The sequence below is a fragment of the Lycium ferocissimum genome, chromosome 4, assembly GCF_029784015.1.
Source record: "Lycium ferocissimum isolate CSIRO_LF1 chromosome 4, AGI_CSIRO_Lferr_CH_V1, whole genome shotgun sequence".
NCBI lineage: Eukaryota > Viridiplantae > Streptophyta > Magnoliopsida > Solanales > Solanaceae > Lycium > Lycium ferocissimum.
Window position 1 is genome coordinate 14,429,750 of NC_081345.1, and position 12,052 is coordinate 14,441,801.

Below are 12,052 nucleotides of genomic sequence, written 5' to 3' on the forward strand. Positions count from 1 at the left end.
AGTGACAGATTAATAATAATTCAAGACATAGTATAACATAGTACATGGACCTAGGGTTATCATGAATATGGTTAAAAACCCTGGTTTTCGTATAACTTCATACTTTATGGAAGAAGCAGCGTGCAAAAGAAAAAAGATGTTCCCACACGTAGATAGCAACAACCCTACATACCTGGTAATGCTCCAAACTCGTAATAAAAATCTGAACTTTGTAGAAGAATCCTAAAGCTTTAGTCTTGAATCCTTTAAATGGGTTTTCTTGAAAACCCTAAGTTAAAAAGAGTGAATTCTTATTTAGGAATCATGGATACATGTTAGAATTAACTTGGGATGGCTTAGAATGATTTACCTTAGTGAATTTCAATAGATGGAGGAGAAGATTTCATCCTAGGGCTGGAGGAAATGAAAAAAGTGCAAAATAGAACTGAACCACATTTTTTATAGTTTCTGGCCGACGTGAGAGAAGTACGGACTAGATGTATGTCCCGTACTTCAAAGTACGGCCCGTACATTGGGCCAATTTTCCAGTGATACTTTAATTTCGTCGGGGGAAGTACGGGCTCAAGGTACGACCCATACTTCAAAGTACGGCCTGTACTTTTCTGCCCGTACTTGGGTTAAAAGGTCTCAATGCTCTCTGCCAGTTCCCCTCTATGTACGCCCACCAATGTACGGCCCGTACTTCCGTCGTAAAACGTACAATTGACAACCTAAGGTCAATTTTCCAATTCTCACTTTTGTCTTGGTTTCTAAGTCCCCTAATCATGAACATAAGCGAGTTAGGGGTACGAGGTGTTACAAACATGCAGAAGGGACTGGTGTTGACACCCAATCTTTGCCCTCCAAAAATTGAAATTAAATAGTCAAGCTTCTTAAATCGCAAACAGAGTAAAAGTTATCGTCTTATGCTTGTGAATCCCCTCCATCAGCTGCAATAAAAAAGGATCACTAAATTTCTTTTCTTTAACTTCTACCACCAAGGAGGAATGACATCTGATCTGAACAACAACGCGGCCATCTTCAAAGTCTAAAAGTCGAACTCCAAGACTGGCCAAACAATGAACTTCCTTGGTCATAACTCTTTTATCTGAATCAACGTGGACGAAACTTCGCATGGAATGCCGACTAAGAGCATCGGCTACAGCATTCGCTTTCCTCGGGTGGTAAAGAACATCCACATCATAGTCCTTAAACAACTCGAGCCCTTTTCTCTGCCTAAGATTGAGCTCTCTTTACTTAAAGATATACTGTAGGCTTTAATGATCTGTGAAAATATCAACATGCACCCCATACAAATAATGATGCCACATCTTAAGTGCAAAAACCACAGCTGCCAATTCTAAGTCATGAGTCGGATAATTCTTTTCATGAGTCTTAAGCTGTCTAGATGCAAAAGCAACAACCCTACCATACTGCATTAAGACACATCAGAGACCAACTCCCGAAGTATCAAAATAAACTACGAACCCTTCAGTTCCTTCTAGTAGCGTCAAAACAGGAGCAGAAGTTAGTTTCTTCTTCAACTCTTCAAAGCTTCGCTCACATGCATCTGACCACTGAAATTTGACCATCTTTTGAGTCAACTTAGTCAATGGAGTAGAAATAGCAGAAAATCCCTCCACAAAACATCTATAATAACCTGTCAGACCTAAGAAACTTCTTATATCAGCGACTGAGGTGGTCTGGGCCAATTCTTAACAGCTTCAATCTTATGAAAATCAACTTTCACACCCTCACTTGAAATCACATAGCCTAAGAATGCCATTGACTTGAGCCAAAATTCACACTTTCAGAATTTTACAAAAAACTCGCGATCCTTAAGTGTTTGCAACACTATTCTGAGGTGTTCTGCATGATCAGCCTCACTACAGGAACATACTAGAATATCATCAATAAAGATAATGACGAATAGATTGAGATAAGGCTTGAAAACCCTATTCACAAGATCCATGAAAGTTGTTGGTGCATTCGTCAATTCGAAGGATATGACAAGGAATTCAAAATGTCCATAACGAGTTCTGAAGGCGATTTTCGGAATATCAACTTCCTTAACCTTTAATTGATGGTAGCCTAATCTGAGGTCAATCTTGGAATAACATTGGGCACCCTGAAGTTGGTCGAATAAGTCATCTATTCTGGGAAGAGGGTACTTGTTCTTAACAGTGACTTTGTATAACTGGCGGTAGTCAATGCACATGTGCAAAGAACTATCTTCTTTCGGATAAATAAGACTAGCGCACCCTAAAGTGAGACACCGGGCCTAGTAAATCTCTTGCCAAGAAGGTCTTTTAACTGGGCTTTTAATTCTTTCAACTCTGCTGGGGCCATTCTGTATGGCGGGATAGATATTGGCTGAGTGCCGAGAAGTAGATCAATTCCAAATTCAATCTCCTTGTCAGGTGGGACTCCTGGAAGATCTTCTGCAAAGACTTCTGGAAACTCATTTACAACTGGGACGGACTGGAGAGTTGGAGTCTGTGCATCTGAATCCTTGACTCGAACTAAGTGGTAGATATAACCCTTGGAGATCATTTTGCTGGCTTTTAAATTAGAAATAAACCTACCCCTGGGTACCACTGAATTACCCTTCCACTCTATAACTGGCTCATTAGGAAACTCGAATTTAACTACTTTGGTTCTACAACATACTGTGGCATAACATGAAGCCAACCAGTCCATACCCATGATTATATCAAAGTCTACCATCTCTAACTCTGTTGAGTCATCTATGACTAAAACTGGGCTACCCCTATAAATACGCCTAGCTATGACTGACTCACACACTGGGGTGGACACCTCAAAGGGTTCATGCAATTTTTCTGGTTTAATCCCAAACTTCTTAGCAATAAATGGGGCTACATACGATAAAGTAGATCCTGGATCAAAAAGGGCATAAACATCAAATGTGAAAACTGTTAATGTACCTGTGATCACATCTGCATGAGCTTCTGTATCCTAACGACCTGTCAACGAATACAAACAGTTTCGTCCTCCTCTTGCGTTTCCAGACTTAGCTACATTGTGCCCTTGCTGGGCCCAATTGTTACGAGGAGCTGCTGAATTTGTAGATAGCGACACGTTACCTTCAGTACCTTGCCTAGCTGATGGGCAGTCCTTCTGAAAATGGCCCTTCTGACCACATCTAAAGCATGCATCAGTACCCACACGACACTCACCTGAGTGTCTCCTATTACACTTGCCACATATCTGATTGGTATAAGTTGACTGACGTACACTAGCCTAAGAGTAAGAACTTGATGGCCTAAAATTCTGCTTTTTATCATTTCGGAACTTCGGGACTAAGGAACCTGCTGTGGATGGAGCAGGTCCTGTTGACCTGTTCTTAAAGAATTTTTTGTTCCCATTACCACTGAATTATTCGGTAGACTTGACCCTCTTATTAAACTCCTTATATTTCTCTTTCTGCAAGGCTTCAGCTTCTTTTAGCATTGTCTCGTTCCCTTGTACGAAAGCAACCATCTTGGAGTAGTCATCTCCCTGTTCTGTGAAGCAATATTGGCCCCATCATACAAGTGGGGATCAAGACCATAAACGAACCTCCTCACTCTTGCCCTCATGTCCGGTATTATAAGTGGAGCATGCTTAGCCAGACTAACAAATTCTAAATAGTAGTCCTGAACTGACCTGCCATTCTGCTTAAGCTTCAGAAATTGCTCTGCCTTAGCTTCTTTGACTTCTATTAGCATGAAGTGATCCAGGAATGCGCTTGCAAATTCATCCCATGTAGCATCAGGTGCATCCTCCCCTCAGGATAACTCCCAGGATTCATACCAAGTGTTAGCAATGCCTTGCAGCTGATAAGCTCCAAAAGTAGCCGCCCGCCTCCGTGATGCTATGACCCTAAAAATTTTCTGGAGGGCATCAATGTAATCCTGAGGGTCCTCGTCTTTCTTTATTCCCTTGAAGACTGGGGGATTCATCTTGAGAAAGTCCTTATTCTTAGAAGACTCTTCATTATTCCCTAAACTCAATCCAGATTCCTGACGCTGGGCCTGAGCTACTACTAACTGAGTGCATGTTAATAGCATTTCTAACATTAATCTAGTCTACGAAACCTCTATGATGAGTCTGAAATTGAAATCATACTTGCTGGGACAAGGCCCCCAGCATACCTTTAATACATAACTACTATAGGATAAATGACTGACTAAACCCCGAGAGAGATGGGGCTCACCAATATGCTGATACGAGTAAATCCTACGGAGTAATGCGTCGTCCTGTAAATCCGTACCTGCATCGTGAAATGCAAGCCCCCGGGCAGTAAAAAGGGGACGTTAGCACATTGAATGTATTGGTATGTAAGGCAACTAAATGAAATAATATGGGACATGAAATAACATCATAAAACTGAAACTAAAACTGAAGTCTGGTCATGAACATGAATACATATAAATATAACATGAGTAAAAACATTATAAGTAGGGAGAGCATTGTATAAACTGACAATATGATATCACCACGTGGGTATGTGGAGTCTGGTACCTCACCGGACCAGCAGAGCTCCCACACCTTGCCAGGGTATGAGATAAAAACGTGACATGAAAGGATCCAATCAATATAACATGAAGGAATCATCCTAACTGAGCAGAGTGATCCTTATCCTACGGTGGCTAACGTAGTTTCAGGTTATCTGAGCCTTCTCGGTAATCTGTGCAACTCCCAAAAATATGAACATGAAAATAGGTGGCATCTGAGCCCATGGTTTTCCATAAAACATGACTTGCATTATACATGGATATAGTTACATAATATACTTGCATGAAAATGTGTAAAGCATGTAGAGTGTTTTTTTGAAAATAACATAATGATTTATAACTTTCATGTAGGAACCCATGGAATGCAAGGTATGGGTTTCATGGATTACGGACAAATTCTCAATAACCAAAATGAAATATTAAGAATACAGTGACAAATTAATAATAATTCAAGACATAGTATAACATAGTACATGGACCTAAGGTTATCATGAACATGGTTAAAAACCTTAGTTTTGGTATAACTTCATACTTCATGGAAGAAGTGGCGTGGGGAAGAAAAAAGATGTTCCCACACGTAGCTAGCAACCCTACATACTTGGTAATGTTCCAAACTCGTAATAAAAATCTGAACTTTGTAGAAGAATCCCAAAGCTTCAGTCTTGAATCCTTTAAATGGGTTTTCTTGAAGACCCTAAGTTAAAAAGGGTGAATTCTTGCTAAGGAATCATAGATACATATTAGAATTAACTTGGGATGGCTTGGAATAACTTACCTTGGTGAATTTCAATGGATGGAGGAGAAGATTTCGTCCTAGGGCTGGAGGGAATGTGAAAAGTGACAAATCGAACTGAACCTACGTTTATTTTATAGTTTTCGGCCGACGCGGGAGAAGTACGGCCTAGATATACATCCCGTACTTCAAAGTATGGCCCGTACATCGTGGCCGTACAGTGGGTCAACTTTCCAGTGATACTTTAATTTTGACGGGGGAAGTACAGGCTCAAGGTACGTCCCGTACTTCAAAGTACGGCCCGTATTTTTTTTGGCCTGTACTTGGGTTAAAAGGTCTCAATGCTCTCTGCCAGTTCCGCTCTATGTACGACTACCATTGTACATCCCGTACATCATTGTACGGCCCGTACTTTGGTCGTAAAACATACAATTGACGTCCTGAATTCAATTTTCCAATTCTAACACTTTTGTCTTGGTTTCTAAGTCAGCGAATCATGAACATAAGCTAGGTAGGGGTACGAGGTGTTATAAACATGCAGAAGGTACTGGTGTTGACACCCCATTTTTCCCTCCTAAAATTGAAATTAACTAGTCAAACCTCTTGAATCGCAAACAGAGTAAAATAATTATTCAGAAAAATAAAAATACTTTCTAATTGGTGATATTTTGCCATTTTTATTGGCAAAATACCCCGATATATATGATATCTATTTTAAAATTCATATCTATAATTAATCTCTTTTACAGTTAAATATTTTACTTTATTTTAGTTAGGAGGCTTAATAAATTAATTTGAATAATTATTTCATCTCAATTTTACTCCAATTAGTTTAATTAGGTTGGTTGGATTTTACAAGGATTGGGTTTCAATTGGCTATGTTGGACAAGCTTTGGTTTTAATTGAAATGCAGAAAGGGTATTTTGGTTTCAATTGGCTTGTCTTCTTATCTTTTTGCAAAATTATTTTAATTTCTCCTTTTCTTTGGTGAAGATTCGGATTTCAAACATGTTTCAACAAATATTCAACCGTCTGACATTGAATTTTAACCTAAAATTTCAACATTTTGGGGTTCTATATAAAGAACCTCATTCTCTTCATTTTGAGGGAGGTGGACACCACCAAAATGGATTTTTACACCCGAAAGAGTAGAAACACTTAGAAACTCGGCTAAGCCTTGAGTTTTGAGGAAGTTTCTTACTCGTAGTTAAATTTTTAAAGTCTTCTGATTCGTCGGAATAGTCGATTTTGTGTGAAAGAGTGTTCCTCGTCAACTCTCGTCGCCCCTGTAGTTGCTCGACAAAAAGGTAATTTTAAATCCCTTTCTTTTAATTTTCGCCTTAATCATGTGTTAGTATGTGTTAAGTATGCTTGCTGTTTATTTGCTTCTATTTGAAATAGATTAGTTTAAAATTGTGTAACGTTAACTACGTTTTAGCTTAAGGATAAGGATTAAGGTATGTGCTTAAGGTTGTATACTGGTTTGGTATAGCTTAGCTCTAGTTTTGATAAGCATTGGTTGATGTAGATGCGAAAACTTGGTATGTGAATTAGCTGTTTAAGTTTTCCTCTATTCGCTCTCTATTTGCTCTATGTGTTCATTCAACCTGCAAGTTTTAGCTCTGTAACCTCTTATTTGCAATATCTTTAATTGGGAGATAATGATACATAGTTGAATTGGTTAACTTTGAGAATTCGGTTCGAGTTTATCAAATGCTTTTTTCTTCAGTTCTTTGTGTTGAATATCGTTTGCTTAATGTTAGTCAACTGTGATATTTTGCTTCTGCCTTTAGTTCTCTCATTCACTTAGAAGTTATAGGATTAAGAGAAACAATTCTCCTTCTTCGTTTTGGCATTTTCACTTTCCAGTTCTGTCTAGTTAGTTTAGTTCAGTCTTTGAGTAAATGTTTAGCTTTCTGTTAGCCTTGCGTGTGCGAAACATGAATCGATGCTCAATTTTTTTTTTTGTTCTGTCCTTTTCTGTTTGAGTCGCATGAGTATGGTTGTATCGATTAACATCGAACCATCCTGTGCTTTAGTGTCTATGTATTTTGGAGTGGTGTGTATTCAGAAGTAATGAAAAATGCCAAGAGGAAGTGTAGACTAACTTAAAGAGTTTATAGTCTTGTTGAATGGATCGCTGATAGTTCGAAAGATATTTAAGGGATTAATCTGTTGCCATTAGGCCTGGAATGATATCTTTGAGAATAGAACCATGCTCACACACCTTGGGAATGAGTTTCAAAATTTTATGTTTTTTCTTTCGATTGTTTCTCTCATTTCTACTTCTGAAGAAGGATTAGCAGAATTGTATGTTCGAATGATTGGATCATCCAGAGACTCTTTTGTGGTGTTTTTGCTATGATTTTTAAAAGTGTGTAAAGCCTAGTCTGGGTTTCTGTTAAAATAAAGATAGTCAGTTCAAAGTTCGTTACTTGGTAGAATTCTTTTTTATTTTTTGAATCACTTACTAATACCTTGTTGTCACAATTTATTCGTTGAAAGATCAGTGACTAGTTTAATGTGCTTATGAGTCCAGTCCTCATGTTCTCAAAATCTGTTTGTAATTAGTACTATCATGTGTTCACCTTTGAATTTTTTTTTTCTCTAAAGCATCATATTGAGTTGATATACTCATTTCCTTATAATGATTCCCTAGTTGTTCACATCTTAGTCACTAATGCAATAAATTTGTTGTGAATGCTTGCTATCTGTACTGTTTGTGTGTGCTCATCTACTCTGAGAATCTGGATTTGTTAAACCTTTTTTGATATATTGAAACTTGATTAAGTTATGAAAGTCATCCAACAAATGAAATACATTTCTGTGGATACTTTTATTCAAACTGCTCATCTCGGGATACTCATCCTACACCTCTCTTTCTGTGCATGACTTGGGGAGTTTCAAATCCTAAATGTTCTTGAAGTGACTCCACTGGGCTGTCTGCTACATTTTTAAGGGCCTAGGGAGCTATGTTTGAGGCCCATGTTGTTGTTGGAAAGCTATTATATTTTGGGCGATTGAGCTTGGGAGTAGACGCTTCATTTGAGTTGTTGTATTTTGGATAAGTTGCTGCACTTAAGACTTTAAAACAAGGGCTGTACTTGAGTTTGAAGTTTGCTATCACTGTGGCTATGCTTGGGTTGATTGCTGCTACTTTGCTGCTATGATTGTTGCCAAAGTGCTGCTATATTTTGGGCTGAAATTACCACTTTGTTTTGGCCAAACTATTGCCGCACTTTAGAGAGATTATTGCTGCTTCTTTAAGGCAAAAGGTTTACACTTTATGGCCATTTATTGCTGCCTTTCAAGGGCAGATTATTGCTGCTACTTATGGCCTAAGTGTTGTTGAATGTTGAATACTTTTGAGTCGAGGTACGCCACAAAGTTAACTGTTGCATTTTGGCCAAATCTGCTGCTTGTTTAAACTTGGAAAGGGCTGCACTCTCGAGACATTTTGAGCCTATTTGCTGCTGCACATTGATGCAAAGTACTGTTGCACTGGTTGCCATTTTTTAGCTTAATAGCTGCTGCGTTTTGATGAAATTCAGCTTCTAAGTCGATGTGCATTGGCGGAGATTCAACTGCTAAGTAGTTGTTGCGATTTTTTTCGAAAATTAAAGGCTATAGTTTTGATATCAACAGATTGCAATAGTTAGGGAAGATGACTGATTCAGATATGATACTACACTTTGGGCCAATGAAAAAATGATTTTTGAGGCCATGCCTTGTCCGGAAAGGTTATCCCTCGGTTTAGGCAATGATGATGTTTATAAATAAAATCGAGTAAATACTCAAAATACCCTCAACGTTGACCAAAATTCCAACTACACACCTAACCTTTGCGTTGGCCCTATTACCCCCCTAGACAATTTTTTTCGCATTAAAATGTTCTTCTTTGATGTAAGCGCCCAATATGACAACCCCCTCTAATTAGTATGTGCGCTTGTCCACACGCGCCCGCCCACGTGCCACATCTTTAATTTCCCCCCATTTTTTTATTAATTTCCCCCCTTCCTCTATCCATCTATTCTTCTTCAAAAAAAAAAAAAAAAAATCTCAATTTTCCATACTCCATTTTCAGTATGAGGATCCGAAAACCCATACCCAATTCTCCTTCATCTTCATCAACATCATCATCATCTTCATTAGGAGTTGAAAAAAAAAAAATCACACCAACTTCCTCAAATCTGATCCAAACAAACTCAAATGTGAAAGGAAGCTTCCTAACACCAAGTAGAACAAAGTTCATCCATTAATTTGATCAAACAATCAAGAATTGTTTAAAACCCACTTGGTATTCTTCATAACTTTCTCCAAATTCCTAGCAATGGAGTTTAATTTTCTCCGCAAATCAACTCAAAGAATTAGTACTTAAACAACTCCAACCAAGCAACAAGCACCAACTCCAAACAAGCAACTTCCAATCAGATTTTCTTTAACAAGATTAGATTTTCAACCTTGTATTTTTTTTTTCTAGATTTTTCATTTTTTTTTTCTTCAGATTTTTTTTTTTTTTTTAATTTGATTTGGGAAAAAGGATTATAAGAATAGCTTTCGCTAAGATTTGTGAGGAATTTGGGTCTTGAAATTGATTTTTTGTTTATTTTATGAGATCTTAGATGATCTTTTCTTTTAGTGGTATTAATTTGCTATATAGTACTTTTTCGGGGGATGGCTATTATTTTTTATGTTTTATGAATTTATAATGGGTATTATTTTGACAAAAAAAAAATGTAGATGGGTATTAAATAAGGTGGAGAAGAAGATAAAGTAGCCTAAAAATAGAGGGAATTTAAATTTATCTATGTGGCATCTATGTGGCAGTCCAGTTGGCATTTTAAAACACGTCGATGCTTTTTTTAAAGGCTATAACGCGCCACCGAGCGGTGTAGTCACGCTCTGTCACATCAAAGAAAAAGGGGCATTTTAATACTAAAAAAAATTGTTTAGGGGGGTAATAGGACCAACGCAAAGGTTAGGTGTGCATATAATGGGATTTTGGTCAAACGTTGGGGGGTATTTTGAGTATTTACTCAATAAAATCACAAGGTAGAAATTGACAAGCGTATGGATGTGCACTAGTATGGCTAACAAGCAAACTATTATTCGCAACCGCGACTTGACTTGGTTTCCAGCCAAAAAATTTGGCAACATATATCTGAGCCTCCATAATCAAAGCTCTCGAAGTTTGATACGAGTCCGAGGAATATTATTATTATGCTCATAAAAGTCACCCTATGGTGTTGCATATCATTTTGACTAACTACTTTTCTCTTCATTGTGTGAGGTATGGATGAAGCAAATTCGGGGGATGAAGAACCGGAAAAAGTATAGAAGAACTAGAAGAGCATAGGATTGCTACAGGATTTGGGCCCAAGGCTGAGAAAGCTAAATTTTCTTCCCATTTACTTTATTTTGTGTAAACATGCTTATTTTATATGTCTACATTGAATTTGTATGAACATTTTTTTTTGGTAAATACTTGAGTATTATTGAAACCCTTTAGAATCTAGTTAAAATCCTGTATAAGATAAAAATGGTTTGAGTTGGAACCAAAAATAGTTTTTTGAGCCTTGTCCCACATAAAGCTAAATGAACAAGAGGAATTCTATTTAAATACAGTTTGAGAAAGGGATCCAAAGTAGAGCATGGTTGACCCGAATGAGCTAAAAAATAAGATAAATAAAGTCTCTTCTTTTATTAAACTTACAAAAAAACTTATGCTATTTTCAAGGAAGATATACTTGCTTAAGAAAATATCTTAAGTGTGTTTTGGTCCGGAAATGAAATGACTTCAACCATCATAAAAACTCTTTTCCTAAAAAATCAACATTTTCTCCTTAAAGTATATTTTGCCGGAAAAATGGAGTTTTATGATTAGCATGACAATTTTTGCAAGAAAGAAAACATTTTAGCAAATAACCACATTAATAACACATTGAAGCTCGAAGGTCAACCGCATTCTACGGATCCTTAATAGTAGGGTGCTTAAAACCTTCCCTCGGGGATCATCAGAACCCTTACCTCAAACTCTGGTTAAAAAGGATTTTTCTTTGTTTGATAAAACCCTTTAAACTCGGTTTTCCTAGTTTACCAATAAATTAGGTGGCGACTCTAAAACATATAAAATCTAATTAGAGCACCAACAACCTCGTAGTAGCTTTTATGCAGCCCCGTTAAAGCGAACCGTAACAACTGGCATGCCCGGTCCCATGTTCCGCCCAGTTTTAAAATCTAAAAAAAAAAAAAAAAGCATGATGAATTATTATAAAAGTAAATTATCGTCCAAACAAAAAAGGGAGGGGCTTAAAATAGAAATCCTAGTATAAAAGCTAAAGAACAAGTACGGAGGCTAGACGCGTGGATTAGCTCCACCTTCGGGAGGAGATCCAAAATCTTCACTTTCATGTCCATTCCCCTCGGGACCCTAGATATCTTCAAGGGCCAGTTTAGTAGCCTCCAAGTCAATCTCCGCCTCAAGCAGTGATATGGTAAGATTAAAGCCCTCAGCACTAGCCCCCTTAAGTGTGTCCCTCCAAGTTTCCAAGATGGCTAAATCACGATGAAGTCGTTACATTTGACACTGAGCTCTGAGATGATCCCATGAGACTTCAATACTGGAAAATTGGTCGTGAGCATTGTTCAGATCACCTTACAATCTAGTTGATTTGTTTTGAAGGTTGACATAGGATAAATTTAAAATCTGAAGGGAACTCTCCCGGTCCCTCAGGGAATTGGTCTTGTATTCTAGTCGCAGTTGCAAAGATGATTGGAGAGAATCAGATTCTCTAACTTCAACTTGGAGCCTGTTAACTTTATC

General features: G+C 37.7%; 1 protein-coding gene across 1 annotated transcript; it reads right to left on the reverse strand.

Moving 5' to 3' along the window:
* Positions 1 to 3,443: 3,443 nt before the first annotated feature.
* Positions 3,444 to 4,058, reverse strand: LOC132053760 (uncharacterized). Its single transcript, XM_059445865.1, has 2 exons — positions 3,809 to 4,058; positions 3,444 to 3,766 (listed from the first exon to the last, which is right to left on the reverse strand). The coding sequence occupies exons 1-2, from the start codon at positions 4,056 to 4,058 to the stop codon at positions 3,444 to 3,446; spliced, it is 573 nt and encodes a 190-aa protein (XP_059301848.1).
* Between the last annotated feature and the right edge of the window lie 7,994 nt (positions 4,059 to 12,052).